Below are 17,927 nucleotides of genomic sequence, written 5' to 3'. Positions count from 1 at the left end.
AGGGATAAATAAATCCTGAAAGGAATGAAAATAACTCTAAACTAATTTTATTCTACCGAAGTTCAAGTAAAAAAATTAGATGTGGCCCGGCCGGCATTGCTCAGTGGTTGAGCACCGGCCTATGAACCAGGAGTTCACAGTTCGATTCCCAGTCAGGGTACATCCTAGGTTGCGGGCTTGATCCCCAATGTGGGGTGTGCAGGAGGCAGCCAATCAATGATTCTCTCTCATCATTGATGTTTCTATCTCCTCTCTCTCTCCCTCTCCTTTCCTCTCTGACATATAAATATAAATATATATCTATATATATATATATATATATATATATATATATATATATATATTATGAGTATGATGGAATGACAAAGCAATGTTTACATTTTTCCTAATGGCATCTCAGATAAGACTAAATCAGGCTGCTCATTTCCAATTTCAACCTTGTGTCAGTGATCTTAGTTTAGAATATGTTTACAATTCATGAAAAACCAAACTTGGCCAGAAACACAAGCATGCTTCTTTTTTATAATGCCTTTCTAATTTCTTTTGTGCTGAGTCTGTTCAAAAACTACCATAAAGAAAAAGAAAATTCAAAATGAATAGTATTATAATTGTGATTGGATTTCAATAGATCCATGATCTATCCATTGTTATACATTAGCCTTTGGAATAACAAAGATCGAAATATCTGAAATTTAAATAAGAACTGATGCTAAATTGAATAATGCATCCTAAAGTCAAAATTTAAATTTCATAATGCTGTATAATTTTATAAATCTAAATTGCATATTTATTTTAAATATAGTCACTGTCCCTTGGCTAACGTAAGAAAATGAAGTCATTGTTATGGGGTAATAAAGCAATGATTATATTTTGCCTCTGTTGTTCTGTTGAGATTTTATCCTGGGCTGTGGTTGCTAGTCCGTAGGGCATATGGAAATAATGACAGTCTTGTTTTGAAAACTGCTTTCCCAAAATTTCCCTTTGTAAATGCAGGGAAGAGTAAATTTATGGTAAGTATTGTGATTTGTATGGAGCTCAGTACTCTATGTTGTCAGCAGAGCCTTTATTCCTTCTCCTGTATTTGGATTGAGATAGGGTAAATACCTCAGTAGGTATTTGCCTTATTCTTGATGCTCTAGTTCCAGCTGATTGAATTGATAAGTCTACCACTGTGGGTTTTAGTCTTGGCAGGATTATTTTCCAGTACTTATCACATAATCTCTTTAAACATCAGTTTTCTCTAAAGTGAAAATGGGATTAGCTGCCTAGCCTACCTCAAAAGGTCACTTGATACAATATATGTGAACTTCAGTTTCAGTTTTACAAACACTGAAATATTACACAAATGTATGATTTTGTTTGTTCGTTAGCTTAGCGCACAAACAAAAACTTTTGAATTAATTGTTTCCTGCAAACCTAACGTTCTCCAGTCCATATAGATCAAGACTGGGGTTGGCAAATATTGTGCCCTGCAGGGAGATGCCTGGTCAATGAGGTGAGACAGAATCTGAGGTGGTTTTAGTTCATGAGGCCTGATCTCTGGTGTAGCTGTGATTGCTTAGAAGAGACACCTTCTACAGATGAGCACAAATCAGGCATTTGGAGTAGCTGGGGCTTTGGCCAAGACCACCCATACTTTGATTTTCAGTTACACTTGATTCACTGTTGAAGAAATGTAGTTCCTGCCATGAAACATGAAACCTGCTTTTCAATTGACAGTAAAGGCTGCAACTTTATTCTTGAGTCCATGTGGCTAGACATGCAGCCAGGCTGAGCAAAAGGGTTGATGATGGCATATCACCATGGGTTGCTTTAAGCGGTTTTTAGGTAAAGCATTATGTTTTTCATAAGAGTTGATCAATTTAGTATTCAGTCTTTACAAATATTTAATGTTCATCATCTCAAATTTGATTATGCTATACTTCACATAGTTCTTTCCTGCCAGTTTTGTATACTAATTCAAATATTGTCAAATATGGTTGGCAGAGGGAGTGAGGAAAGGATAAGAAATCAGGTTGATACAGCACTTTTTTATTTAAAAAATATTTTTGCTTGTGTTCAGTTATTCAACTGATAAGTACAATATGAATAATAAATTATTTTAGTCTTTAAAATTTTTATAAAGAGCCATAAATGCATAAATAGTATGCAGTGGATACAAGTGTGCTGAACTATGAATCCTGCTCTCCATAGTTTCAAATTATAAAGCAAAAAGGGAACAATAAAGTTAGTCCTATACCCAGGAACATCTCCCAACAATACTTACAATTATCTGTGAATATGATGGTGGTTGTTTCCTTCCTTAGCTTTTTCTTCATTACCTATTCCCAGTGTGTGTGTGTGTGTGTGTGTGTGTGTGTGTGTGTGTGTGTGTGTGTATTTGTTATTGTTAATCCTAATCTGAAGATATTTTTCCACTGATTTTTAAAGAGAGTGGAAGGGAGGAGGAGAGACGGAGAAAGAGAAACATCGATGTAAGAGGGACATAGTGACTGTTGCTTCCCATAAGCACCCCAACCAGGGCCAGGGATCCAGCCTGCAACTGAGTCATGTGCCCTTGACCGGAATTGAACCTGGGACCCTTCAGTCCGTGGATCAGTGCTCTATCCACTGAGCCAAAATGGCTAGGGCTAATTAATATTTTTTAACATAGAGCTCTAAATTTTCTTTCCATCCCCCTATATCTCTACGGGGATAAGGCTTAGGACCCAGAGAAACTAAAATCAGCTCTTATAACTCCTGCCATCCCAACCTTTGTCTCTATCTCTCTCTCATTTTCCCATAGCAAAGCCTGCTGCCCCTTTCTGTAGCCCCTGCTGCCAGGATCTTTCAGCCATTCACCCCATTGTTGACTCACGTAGGTTTTGTCCATCCTTGTCTGATCCTAAATCCCTCCCCTTTGCATACTCAACCCAGGTGCCATTCCTGGAAGAACACACAGCATTCCTAGTTGCCTCCTTCAGGGGAGCTGAAGGCAATGGCCGAGATCCCGTGGTGTCCCACATGCAGACGCTCAGGCTGCTGAGGAGGAAGGAAAGCACTATTGCTTCACATGCTAGCAAGGCTCCACATGCTGTGATAATCTGCTGATAAAGGGGAGGATGTAAAATGTGTCCTTGTGTCCAGCCAGTGTGGCCCAGTGATTGAGCATCAGCCTATGAACTTTTAGGGGTCCTCAAACTACGGCCTGCGGGCCACATGCGGCCCGCTGAAAACATTTATCCGGCCCGCCAGGTGTTTTTGCCGCCGCTGTGTGCATAGGAATTTGTTCATAGTTTTTTTTTAAACTATAGTCCGGCCCTCCAACGGTCTGAGGGACAGTGAACTGGCCCCCTGTTTAAAAAGTTTGAGGACCCCTGAAGGAGGTCACAGTTTGATTGCGGGCTCGATCTTTAGTAGGGGGTGTGCAAGAGGTAGCCTATCAGTGATTCTCTCTCATCATTGATGTTTCTCTCTCTCCCTTTCTCTTCCTCTCTTAAAAAGTAAAAATATATATATTTTTAAAAGTGTCCTTATAACAACTGCCCAAGACTACACAAAGCACAGAAGGTTCATTCTGTGCTTTGTGTAGCACAGCACATGTATTTGGAACAACTGCTTCATCAAAAGCACCAAGAGGCATTTGATATTCTGGTCAGCACACCAATCCTATAACATTTATTTAGGGTGAGTCATTGTGCTGGGCACCAGAAATACACAAATAAGGATGAGAAGCTTCAAAGAACTTACATTCTAGTGGGAGATCCAGAGACATAAGCCGGCAATTGTAACACACTATGGTAGGTCCAAGATAAATGTGCAAAGAGGGTGGTCTGGAAGTGTCCAGGAGGGACATTTAAAGCATCCTGGTTGTTTATATCGAAGGATTCCTGAAAGAGCTGAGGCTTGAGCTGAGTATGACTTGCTCCTGTCCCTTGCAGAGATAATATACAAACACATAAAAAAAGCATAAGAACGTCTACAGTTTTATTTGTATAATAATTCAAATGCATAATATTGGAAAAAGTTTTGATGGGCATACTGAGACTATAACCAACCTTCAAAACATTTTTTAATTAAAATGGAGAAATAAACTTGTACTCCAAATAACCACCTTATGAAAAAAATTCTTTTGGATCCAATTCGGGTTTAAAATAAAGAATAGCATTAAATTGCACAAGGGATGAATAAAAATAGCATTACTATGCTTTTTGTAATTGGTGGTGAATTAAAAACACTATGAGTTTTTCATATGAATGAAAATGCATGATTTTCCCACTAGGCATTCTGAACATTGATTGGAGAAATACATTTCTGAATTGTTTACATCTCTTGGCTTTTTTATAATGGTGGTTATGAATGAGTTGAACACCAGTGTGTACTTCGCCATGTAAAATGTCTTCAAAGAAATGAAGACAATTATCATATACATGAAAGAGTGATGTAATCTCATCACTTCAGAATTCCATGTTCAGAGCAAAATTAACTGAATGGATAGGGCTGAAGTAATCCCCCCATCTCAGAGAGACATTTTAATAAGTAATGTTTATATGGAAAATATTTATCACTGTTAACAATAAATTGGGAAGGTTGGCAATAGAGGGAAAGGAGTTAGTTATGCCTGAAACTATGCTAGATACTTCAATCCTCAAAATAACCCTATAAGATAGTTTTAATGATTCTTGTTTTATAGGTGAACACTGAGGTGCAGTTGCTAATGAGGAACAAAGCCAGGATTCAATCCCAGGACTGTCCCATCTAAACCCATCTCGGCCAGTTAGATATGAAAGCATGGAAAGTTTTATGTCACTGTTACATAGGGCTCCCCTATGCCTAATTAATATTTATAAAATGCTAGCTTATGTTATTTTCATTCTATATATATATATATATATATATATATATATATATATATTCCCAAATAAATGTATATACTTTTTAATAGCTGATCAGTCAATTTTGAAAATGAAATGCATTTTAATAAACATTAAACATTATTTAGTAAATAATATATATAAATTCCTGTTTTGTCAGTTACTTTCCTGGACTCAAAGAGCAGGCTTGGCAAACATTTTCTGTAAAGGGCCAGAGAGAATAAATATTTTCGATATGGTGGGGCACATTGTCTAGGTTGCAACTGCTCAACTCTGCTAGTGTGGCAGGAAAACATAGACAGCAGACAAAAGGCAATACATAAATGAAAGGATCTGGTTATGTTTCAGTAAAACTGAATGCTTAAGAGGGAGTAAGGAGCAAGATGGACAGTGTGTTGAAGTTGTTTCCGAATTAGGCTGCAGACAACTCACACTCACAGAGGAGTAAGAGGACACAATGGGTCCGGGGTCTAACAGAGATTTGGGGTTTACTGGATTATCTCATTTGAAGGGATGAGTGATGAAAGCTGGGGGTGCCTAAGACTTGGTGGCAAACTTTAGACTGGTGGTTGTTGTCATTGTTACAGTTGAGTCTTGGTAGATAACAGAGCCTCAGAGGCGGAGGTGACAGTTAAAAGATCTGTTGGTTTTGTGTCACCTGCATTACTGCACCCAGGTCTTTGCTGGAGGCCAGATTGATTCCCTTCCTGGTGCTTACTGAGCACTAGAGTTTTCCATGAAGAATATCACATGCTTTCATATTCCATTGGTCTTGCTCTCTGTAGGAGGGTGGGGTAATCCTGATTTATATTTCCAGAGATGAATTGGCTTGAAAACAGATCAGGTGACACCCATGAAGTCTGTCAATCAGCCCTACTCCCCTGCCCAGTGTACCTCCCCATCCCCCAATTTTTGCTATTAACCTGTGACATATTCTTAATGTCTTTAAAATAATCTGGCAAGACCTTTTCTGATTACTCTTTCTTTCAGAAGAACCAAAGCCACCTTTAAGAGAAGATAAAAAGAATACTTGACTACTTTTTAATTTCTCATTTAGGTTTTCAAATCTATTTATGGAAAGTTCAGTTAGAAGCTATTCAGTCTTTCATCAAGATCCATTGCAGGGTAAATTAGTTTTGTCGCATTCACTAATAGCTTGCTTTAGGTCACAGACTCTGAGGAGGATGTGAGTCTAGAAAGTACCATATGAAAAATAATAAAATACTCTTTAATACGGGACACTATAAGAATAATGAGTTTTTTAAAAAAACTTTTATTCAGAAGATCTATGAAAAGTACAAATGAACAAAGGAATAAATTAATGTGATTTCGTTAAAATGTTCATAATTAAGACTTAGATTTCATAAATTACTCTCAGTTTCATGTGAAACAATTTGTAGGACACCAAGAAAGGTTCCTGTTTTGCTATACCATGCATTTCAGTGGTACTATGAAGTGCATGGATTCAAACGTGGTTATTATTTTATGAATAAGAAATAGCAGTTGATACAGATAGTCTAGCCTAATGTTTCTATATCACAGAGGCATATTCTTGGCTTGAACCATCTTCTAGACTTTGTTTTGTTTGTTTATTTTTATTTCATCTATCAGGTCTTCTTGCTAGAGAATGAGATTTGATCATTTGGCAACTGAGAATTCTCTAGGTTTGATTAAAAAATTTAAATGCTTGATTGTTTTAATACTAAAGATATATTATCCAAATATTAAAATATATGTTCAAATCTTGATATTTCATATTATAACTTTTCAGTCATTCATTAGCTGTAAAATGATCCCTGCATTATAAGTGCTGAGGATAGAAGATTTTGTTGAGTATGTTTTCTTAATATCAATCAACAAATACAAATACTACAGCCAGGATTTCATTCTGTTTAATTACATTCATACTTTAGGCATTTCTTAATATTTACAGAGAATTCTTATGTTCCTGGGATAATTGAAGGAAGCAGATTTCCTTTAGAGACATATTTTTATTGTAAATATTTAAATTTAGCAATCTTCAGTTTTTTATGACATGTAATTAAATCATACAAAAGCTATAACCTATAATAAAAATTTCTCTAAAAACAAAACATTCATAACTGTTGATTCCTTTGGCAAAAAAATATATGGTCTTTACATTATAGTTTATAAGTTAATAAGGCTACAAAATAGGATTATTTAAATGTCAAATTACTGGTTAAAAAATCTGATAATCCAAGTTAGTGAAAGAATGAATAATTTAGACAAGTAGCTGTGTTAAATATCTGACCTAATTGCAGTTACATTAAATGTTGGTATTCTATTATTTCATGAAAATAGGTTGTGACATGTGCCTCACTAACCTACTGTTTATGTGTTTGTGTGTTTATGTGCACATATGTACTTTAAAATACACACGCACATATATATTAATCTAAAATTTACACCTAGGATTTTGCTATAGGGCATATTCCCTTATAGGCATATTTATGGCTGGTGTGATAATTTTTAGTTACCCTGGAGCAGAGATGCCATGTAAGCCTAAAGCAATATAATTATGATCATTTTGGGGCCTAGGATAGTAACAATTATGATTTTCTCCTGAAAACTGCCTTCAACTTTTTTTAATGATCTGATTCTTCTTACGATATGTGGAATCTTTTATAAGAGGCATATTTAATCAGAACTTAGATGTGGAAAAGAATTGATGGTATCTTTAAAGAACCTCCTCTAATATCGAACCAAAGAGTTCAACATACAAATTTGAATATTTAATGCATTTCCCTTTTGTTTCAAATGAAAAAGGAAAGTGATTTTTAAATGCAAGAAAAATGATTCCTAAACTGTTTCTCATTTCTCTTCTAAGACAGGAATAGACATTGGGTGGCAAACATCTCACAGAGTGTAACTGTAGAGCTATGTTACTCAAGGGCAGGCTGCTTAGTAGTTTCTAAAAACACCTGCTTTAGGGCAACCACAATTTTATAAAGCTTATTTTACAGAATCTGCTGTGGCTTGGTGATGCGAATGCAGTTGTAATGCTTGAATAAGCTTAATCAAATAAAGCTTATGAAAATGCTCACTCCATAGAAATAACTGTTCTGAGCAATCTAAATGTCAGAAATATGGGCCCGTCAATGGTAAAATCCTATTCATAGAAGCTTTTTGAAATGATAGGGGATTTCACTGTTCCCTGTAATACTGACCATCCCAACTCCCAGAGACGACCCTGCGCTGCCTCTGAGGAACTTGGCTCCTCTCTCCCAGTCTGTAGCAGGAACATCAAAGTTGAGTTCACCTCACAATAAATGCTAAGTAGGTTCTTAGAACATAAGGGCCTAATTTTCCACTTATTCCTCACCCCTTGAGGTGCTGAGGATATACTTTCATCCCCAGAATACTCAATAAAATGACTGCTCTTCCGCCCAGTAAAAATTGCCTCGTGAAGGGGCTAGATGAGAAAAGTTCGCTCCTCATATCTTTTTTCTTTATATCTTTGCTTTTTAAAAAATGTTCTGTATCAGAACTGTAATTGCCCAGAGAAAAAGCCTTTTATTAGTTGCCAATGAGTGGCATCTTTCTCACATAAAATTTAAGGCCAACTTTAGGTTTATTTAGATAAACAATTCAGAGAATGAAAATGTTAGCGACTAAGCAATATACAATTCTTTGAAAACTCTCATAATGAGTAGACTTCAGAAAACTGTTCTCTTTAACTCCTCATTTTATATCAAAGAGGAATAGAATACTCCCTGGCTCTATTGATGTCTGCTGCTTTCTCAGCTGTTTCTAAAACTCTCTGAGCTCCTTTGAAAGAAAGATTTGTATAAAGTATTATTTGTGTTTACCTAATTGCTTGCATTTTTTAAATATGGGCATGGATACCATAAAGTTCTTTTCAGAAATGCATAAAAGAGCTTCATGCTCATTTAAAAGTCCTTTAAAAGGCACAGGAAGCTGCCCTTTCCCCTTATAGGATACATGTTTTTTTTAAAAAACCCACAGGAAATCTTATCTCTCTCCCTACATTTTTAGGCTGCATTTTCTTCATGCAATGTGTGTATTCTCTTCCTGGGATATGTGAACTCAATTTGGAAAGATGAAGCTTTGTGCTACACTATTCTGATCTGTTAAAAAACAAATAGCTTAAGGAAGATTTAGGTTGGTTCAAGTTAAAAAAATATAACAATATCCTATTACAATGGTTCCCAATTCTGAATACATATTTTTCCTTACTAAAATGCTTAAATATTTTACTTTATTAGATATAAAAAATTAATGGATCTGTTTCAATCCAGTGATGACAATAGCATTAATTCTGGAGTAACTAGATAAAGTGTCAATTCATATTACTAATAATTAAAGATGCACAAAAATAGGATATTTCATTGTAATTTTATTTCAAAAGCCCCTGGAGTAGTCAATAAAATTAGTCATGTTGCTCCTTTATAGTTAGGCACTCTCAACTTCCTTGTTCATGTCCATGTCCATATGAAAAATATTAAATATTTGAATTACCACAGCTTTCCCAATAAATGAGTGGAAATTTCCTTATAAATAGAAAATGCAGGGCTAGTTTTCTGTATACTTAAGCATATTTAAAAAACTATGTTGATTCCTACAACATTTGCCCAAATAGTTATCCAGAGAGCAAATTAAAATAAAAAAGTAGTCTTAGTTCCTGCATTTTCTTAAATTTCCTGGAAGTAGCTGATGGCAATGTGAGAAACCCATCCTTTTATGAGTAGAAATTTAATCAGATGCTTTACATGAAGTCCTTATTATTGCTGAATACATTTACATGAAAAAATACGAATATGTTGTATGTGTTTTTTGGGGGGTGGACTGTCATGCTTTCTTAATGAAAATAAAGTAGAAACTATATTGACACCACCACAGTAGGATTATGACTCCATGTGGGGTAAAGTAGCAGGAGATGATTAATTCTTAAGGAAGAAAGTGAAAACTACCATTAGAATCAACAAATCATGGAAATCTAATGATATTGAAGTAATCAGTTTAGTATTTTTCCCCCAAAAGAAATAACATGTCATTACTCTTTTCTATTTCAGTGGGTTTGTGAATCAATGTCAATGGGGCAATTTAGTAGGAGGACCACTGGGGCTTGGTGAAGGATTTCATGTATGCATATTTGGTCCAGGACAAAAATGTATCAATCCATACAAAAAATACTAAAAAAGTAATTTTCAAAGATACTAAAAATAGTTCATGAATCTTATGTCTGTCCTATATGTATTATAATTGCTGGGAAGCAGAATCTAACTTCTATTTGCCTGAATCTGAATCTTCACAGACATTGAGAGATTTTCTGTAGATTCCATCCCCAAACTTCAATGTCGTAAAAATCAGACCCTAAAGTGGCTTATTTTCTTGCATGAGTCTTCCTGGGTTCATGCAGTGAGCATGGATTATTTTCCTTGAAAAAAAAATTGAATCTGTCAAAATCATTGTCACAAAAGAGTCAGCTCATGTGTCTCTTGATTAATTTCCATCCCTAAACTATATATACTGAAAAGGGACCATGGTCATGGTTTACACTTATTTTTTAACATGAAAGCTATAACTCTATTAACATAGTTGTGGTTTTTTAGCTTAATACATGAATATTATTTTGAGCCCCTTTAAAATAATCAAATATAAATATGCATTCTATGAATTGAACTAGGTCCTCCCAATTTCATATGTTAAAACCCTAATTCCAATTGTGATAGTACTTGTGATATAGGGACTTTGGGAGATAATTAAGTTTAAATGAGGTCATGAGGGTAGAGCCTTCATGATAGGATCAGTTCCCTTGTAAACGGAGATGGCAGGAAGCTTGCTAGCTCTCTTTCTCTCTGTCATGTGAGGACACAATGAGAAGGTAACCATCTGCAAGTCAGAGAGTCCGACCAGAATCCAGCATGCTGGCACTCTGATGTGAGACTTCCAGCCTCCAGAATTATGAAGAAATAAATTTCTGTCATTTCAGACCCCTGGCCTGTGGTATATTGTTATGGCAGGTCCATCTAAGACAATGCACCATCACACATTTGTAAGTTTATTGTCAGCACTCTTCTGCATCTATACATTTACTCAGCCTAATCTGGTTGTAGAAACCTCTCCCAGTCGGAGATTTTTTTCAACCTTTAGAGATTAAGCAACCTTAATAACATCTGCGATGCTATTTCTAATTGTTTCATTAGAAATAAATGCCTCAGCTAAATTATTGACATTATTTAGTAAATATATGCTTTTTTCAGTCAAAGAGATTGCATATCTTTTTCTCTACCCTACTCTGTTGTGGCCTTAATTATTTTGACCGGTTAAACTTCCCAATACTTATGAGATGTACTAGGACAGATAAGCTTTTACATCAATAACATAGCTCTTATCTCAACATTTTCTCATGTCATAAAAATATATTTTGTTTTACATTTCATTTTTCTCTCTGGTTAAATGTTACTAGGTACACCCTTCTATCTGCAGAAATATTGAGGTTATTCAACACAACACTTTTTTTTAAGATGATTTCTTTTAACAAAACTTACGAATTTTTCACACTATAATAAGTGTTTCTTTGGCTTCAGTGTGTAAAATAAGTGTTTATTTTGCTAAGTGCTATCAAAGAATAGATGACTTGCTTCCAACATGGAACATTATTGAAAACCAAACAAAGGGCTACATGAAAGTCAGAACCATTTTGTCTGTACCATTGTATTATCAAAAAATGTTACGGGTAAGAACAATAGTGTTCATTTAAAAAGATATCTAACAGGGAAGGCGGGGAGGGCGGGTGAGTGGGAGGTAATAACCAAAGACCTTGTATGCATATATGTGTAGCCCATGGACACAGACAGTAGGGTGGGGTGGGGAGGGAGGGGGTCAATAGGGCAAAAAAGTGGACATATATAATACTTTCAACAATAAAGAATTATCAAAAATAAAAAAATAAAAGATCAAGGAAATAGCATTATGGAGTTGACATTTGAGGTGATTCTTGAAAGAGGAGTTGAATTTTAACAGTGGAGTTTTAATAAAACTATCTTTTTAATAGAGAAAAAATCATTAGAAATACGTGCCCACTTTAGATTCGTAAATCAGTTCATTTTACTTGTAATACATTAGAAGTTCAATGCATTTTGTTTCAAAAATTAATTCTAGTGTCCTCCAGTATGCACTCATAATTGCTTTTGACCTTTAAATTCATTTTCTATTTGTAGGAAAACTGGTATTTGAATGGGGAATAACTACTAAGTGGAAAATGAGTTCAAAAAGTCAGGAAAACTGGGCTTACAGTAACGAATACAAGAAAGGACATCCATTACTTTGCAGCGAGGACTATTGGAGAGTGGGCTAGCAGGTCGCAGTGCAGCACCACTGCCCAGGGAGGGAGGTGCTGCCTCTCATTCACCCAGAGCAAGAGTAAGTTCTTCCTCGTAAGAGCACTTCAATGCCGGCAGCTCACCTTGCATACCCCAAACATCTTTCATTTAGAACCATGTCAATGCAGCCACTAAAGAAACAAGAGTGAGATTTGATATTTTCTTTCTAAAATGAAAATATTTTTTAAAAGAAGCTGTATATTTTAATCATTCTGGCTGATCACTCCTTATGATACCACAGATGAAGTAAAATAATTATTTTTCTTTCGTGCAGGAGCAAGAGGGTCACTCAGAACTTGTGATGGCTGGTAATGCAAGTACAGCCAAATCAAAGCAGTTGATATACTCTCATTTAATTGGAAAGTCCAGAGATAAACTTGACTAAACACAGCTGGCTGCATGAACCTACCCAGTGGTATCTGGACCCTGCCACTTTCTGTGCTGCAGCACACTGTCCAGCTGGTGGGCTAGGGGGCCACTGGAGGACCCCACCAGTTTAGCAACCCTTGTAGAAAGAGAATGTCCCCCAATACTTCCACAAAAAGGTGGTGGTCTCTGATTTCCCTGCGCTTCACTGTCATAGGCAAGAGGGAGTGATGTGAGTGATCGGGCTTAAACACTCATTCCTGTGACTGGAGGTTAGGGCAGTGTTTTCATTTTCTAGTCTCACCACTAGAAAAAAATAATCACATCACATGCTGGAAGAGTGCAGGGAGTGGGTGGACAGAAAGGAGTGCTAAATAATCTCTCTCTCTATATAAGCCCAGTGACCAGAATGGCAGAATGACCAGAATGACTGGAACGACTGGTGGCTATGACACGCACTGATCCGGCCTCCCCAGCAAAGCCCCCGATCGGCCCCCAACACCCTGATTGGGGGTGGGGCTGGCCGGCCAACTGCCTGAAGCCCCTCCCCCACCCTCCAGCCCAGCCCAATGGGCCCCCATCGAGGAGGGCCGGCTGGACCCCACCCGTACACAAATTCGTGCACTGGGCCTCTAGTGTACAAAATAACTGTATAACTCTTCACCTCAGCAGGTGGATTAGGTGGCCAAATCATTCTATGAAATATTACAATGATCACATCCCACAGAATCTGGAAGAAAAGGTGACAATTTAGAGCTTTTATTAAAATTGACAGGAGACCAGTTTCTGGTTTGAGACAAAGCACTTTTTACCTTGAAAGTGAGTAGTGTTTTTGTGATTTTTTGTTTTTATGTGCCTAGAATCAGGATTTTTCTAAAAATTAGGTTATTTTCACATTCTATCTATCTATCTATCTATCTATCATCTATCTATCTATTTATCTAATAGAATATGTAGGATTATTTATTTTTATAAATTACTATGGTATTTCTTGCTTCTCAAAATCTGTTTTCATTTAGTTTATATATACTTGTAGAAAAAATAATTTAATTGTAACAGATATATGTATGTGATGAGTACACATTCTACACAAACTAGGATGATAAAATATGTAAGTTAAAAGATTGATTTTTTTACTTTTCAACTACATTTATCAAAAGATATATGAAATAGTTTCTCCAACATTTTTATTTTACATGCACTTTTATGGCATACTTAAAAAATATATCAAATATTATTCTTACTTATAATTGGAATTAGATTCTTAACACAATTTTGGAATACAATATATTTTTATATCATGATACTCTCCTTTGTTCTCTAATTCTTGGAGAAAAAATATACTGGTTGAGTATTCCACAAACCACATCACCTGGTGATATACACACTTCAGAATTAATGCTTTTGTGTAATGAGGATAGAGTACTTTATTTATGCCATTCTAGAACATAAGTGTTCTCCTTGAACATCCTGGAAGAGGTTGTATTGCCAGTATCCCATAGGAATAGTAATGGGCAAATGCACTTGGCAGTTCCTCCTCTGATTAATAAGGCATGATGAGGTTAAGTGACCTCTTCCAGGAGGCGTATGATTTATTTTTCCAGGCATAAGGTGACTGTGAGGCTGGTCTTTGGAACCACTGCGCGAGCCGCCCACTTTACTTTATGGATGGAGTCACAAGGCCTTGCAGCCAGATCCCCACTTCTTTTGAAGCTGATTCTGGCTTCCTGGCAATCAAAATTATTTGTATGAAATGCAAAGCAATGGAATTGAAAAGCAAGGGTGGAAAGTACTGTTGCATATCCTAGCTGCTTTACTCCTGTTCTGAGACAACAACTTTCAAGAAGCGAGGTCCATGTCCAATTGCTCAGTAGTATTTGCCTCCCGTTGTTTTTTTTCCTCCAAATCTATAACTAGCTCTTGTCATCTTCAAAGGGCTTCTCAAATATTAAGTCATCTCAGATTGCACACTGTTCTTTGCATTTATCTTGACCAGCTGTCAGAGAAGGCAATTTATTTCTCCTCGATTTTATTCCTCTTGGCTCTGTGGCTTCTGTAGTAAATTTGAATGGAACATGAAAAGTGCACTTCGTGTGTTTTCATAACAAAGGAAACACATATTTTCTTTAAGCAAGATAACTTTCACAGTGCTTGTGGTGTTGCATTTGACACTCAAAATATACTTTTGTCACCTTTGAGTCTTCATTAAGTCCTAAGTAGAAATTATGAGGATGTGAAGACAAAGAAGATATAAAAAATCAAAAATCAGCCCTGACTGGTTTGGCTCAGTGGATAGAGCGTTGGCCTGCAGACTGAAAGGTCCCAGGTTCAATTCCCGTCAAGGGCATGTACCTTGGTTGCGGGCACATCCCCAATGGGGGGTGTGCAGGAGGCGGCTGATCGATGTTTCTCTCTCATTGATGTTTCTAACTCTCTATCCCTCTCCCATCCTCTCTGTAAAAAATCAATAAAATATATTAAAAACAAACAAACATCTTCTAGAGAAGCAATTTAAAAAAATTACCGTATTATTTTCTTCTATTTAAAATATTGTAACAATTGTTTTGGCAGGATTATAAGGTAAAATAAAATTTGAAATTCATATACATATGTATATATATATATTTTTTTCTGACTTTTAAAAATGTGACAAGGATTCAGCTAATTTCTATCAAATCTCAGTAAATCTATTCTTTCAGTTTCAAGATACCAAGCAGATGTCATCATATTGTCTGCAGAAATACTCTCAATACACAGTACACTGAAGTGAATCTGAAGTGCTAAAGCAGTTCTCCCAGTGTTCTTCATATAGCGGTAGTAGGAAGCCTTCCAGAAGTTAAAAAACTGAAGATTAGTTAGCAACATATCAAATTTCAGGTGGGCTCTTTTAAACACTTATAATTCACTTATTCTCTTGCAAATCACTATTCCAAAGGTTTGATTCACTTGCAGCCCCACTTGGGTCTTAAATCACATTTCAAAGCACTCCTATCATTCATCCATTTTCAGAACTGCCATTAGAAGTGATGGGAATTTGGCACAAAAATCAATGAGAGGATATGATATGAGTTCTTTCTAATTTTTCCTTCTTGGAGCACCATCTCAAGTACAGTCTGTGAATTCTGTTTTCAAAGGTATTTTTCCATCCTGCTGTCATTTCAACCAAATTGAGTTCATGAACTTGGGATATATATTCACGTAGTTTTTCAGAAAAGAAAGGAGTTTCATTGTCACAATTGCAAATTTTTACCTGAAGTCATTTTAAAATCTTAATTAAATAATTTTAACACTGATGTTCCACATCAGCTTTTTTAATCTTTTAAAAACATGGGCTCAGATTTACCATTTTATCTAAAAATAGTTGTATATCTTGTTCCTGGTTGGGGAGATTTATAAAGGATTGCCTATTTATTTACCTATTTATCTATTTTTTATATTTTTAAATTTCCTCTCACGAACATGTAGACTCTTGAAAGCAGGAATAAAAAAGTTACTATATTTAAGATTTTCTCACATTGTTCTCTTAGATCGTCTGTGCCCCTTCACAAATAAAAATGGCCTCAATAAAAGGGTCAGGTATGCAGTTAAACCAGGATGTCTAGAAGGACTTTCATCCATTTACACTATTTTATTACTGATTTTCTTTCTTTCCCAGAGGAGATTCTTTTGCTTGCATTCAGAACTGGCAGAGGAGCTAAATAAAGAAAAAAGTTTTTAAAAAGCAGCTTGACCAAAAAAAGCCCATTGCCCATGATGTAGTGGTTTTGGAGGTGGTAAGAAAAAAGCAAAAATGAATTCAAGATGATGGTAAGGTTTGTGACCTTGATGGCAGCATTTATGGAGCTTGGGAGACAAGGCATGCTGATTCTAAGGGCATATGGGTTTCAGGCAGGAAGGTGAATGCTGAGGAAGAGGTGTTGTGGCACTGGGCAGTGAGGTACGGTCCTGCCACTAAAGAGGTGTGTTCTACTAGAGAAAATGGTATAAGCCACTTATATATAGTTGCATAACCTGTGTTGTTGTTTTGTGTCATTAACATTTGCTGTGAATTTCTAAGTTGTAATTCTCCCTTCGGAATGTTTGGTTAGGAAATGCATCCACCACTACCACTGTTATCGACAGCAAGAATGGATCTGTGCCCAAGTCCCCTGGGAAAGTACTGAAGAGGACAGTCACAGAAGACATAGTGACCACATTCAGCTCCCCCGCGGCCTGGCTTCTCGTCATTGCTCTGATCGTCACGTGGTCAGCTGTTGCTGTTGTGATGTTTGATTTAGTGGATTACAAAAACTTTTCAGGTAAGATCCATGAAATTTGGCTTTTTAATGAATAGAAACAATGTTCTCCCCAATTCTGGCTTTGTTTCTCTTCACCCCATCTTAATGTGGTAAATAAAGCACCCCACAAATGTGCTTTTAGCTCACCAAAGTCTCGTTTCTTTCTTTGTTCTTTTTTCCCTTCTATTCTCCTTCTTTGACTGGTGTACTCATTGATTTCAAATGAAGTAGATTTTCTTATTTGTAGAGCTGAACAAAGGCTGAATGTTACAATTTCATGAAGATAATGATTAAAAAGGTTAGGTGTACTTAGTTTTGGAACTGGAACTTTATCGACCATTAATAAAAGGTGATTTGTGGATTTTACAGCAGGTAATATAAAACAAAATGAAGAGCTTTTGTTGATTTTAGAGAGAGAAGAAGGGAGAGGAATAGAGAGATAGTAACATCTATGGGAGAGAAACATCAATTGGGTGCCTCCTGCACCACCCCCCTCACTGGGGATCGAGCCCACACCCTGGGCATATACCCTGAGCAGGAATCAAACTACGGACCTCTTGGCTCATGGGTCGACCACTGAACCACAACAGCTTGGTGAAAATGAAAAGCTTTTGGACAGATGGAGAAGAGTGTAAAGTATTTTTAACCACCCCCCACACCATGTGGCTTCAAGCTTCCCTGTCAGACATATTTTTTGCTCCTCCCATCAAAACAGCCTATTTTGAGTTCTTGAAAATAAAGTGTTAAAAGGGTTTTCCCAGAATGACTTGTAATGAGATATTATATCTTGAATGTCCATGTGTTTTTGCAGTAAAATAGGAAAAACACAAGTGAAGATAGATTTTCATTATGACAATTCAATCTCTGAGTATATCATTCATCTCTTTGTTCAAAGTCTTTTTATATTTTTAAAATTATATTTTTTTATTTTCTCATTGATACACCATATTGACTGTGCATTCCTTGATGAAGGAATTACTCAGGCATTCGATAAATAATAAATAAGTAGATGAATGAGTTTTTGCTTATCACTTTTTACCACAAGGAAAAAACATTTCATTAAT

At 36.2% G+C, this 17,927-nt stretch overlaps 1 protein-coding gene across 1 annotated transcript in view; it reads left to right on the top strand.

Moving 5' to 3' along the window:
* TRDN (triadin) overlaps window positions 1-17,927 on the top strand; it is an 82,213-nt gene that overhangs the window by 18,496 nt on the left and 45,790 nt on the right. The window contains exon 2 of the mRNA XM_006089229.3: window positions 16,675-16,884. Within this exon, the coding sequence (XP_006089291.1) occupies window positions 16,675-16,884 (210 nt within the window). The remainder of the gene's footprint in view (window positions 1-16,674; window positions 16,885-17,927) is intronic.

Source organism: Myotis lucifugus, unplaced genomic scaffold, assembly GCF_000147115.1.
Source record: "Myotis lucifugus unplaced genomic scaffold, Myoluc2.0 scaffold_57, whole genome shotgun sequence".
Taxonomy (NCBI): Eukaryota; Metazoa; Chordata; class Mammalia; order Chiroptera; family Vespertilionidae; genus Myotis; species Myotis lucifugus.
Note: the sequence above shows the minus strand (reverse complement) of the source record. Positions and strands in the feature narration are given on the sequence as shown.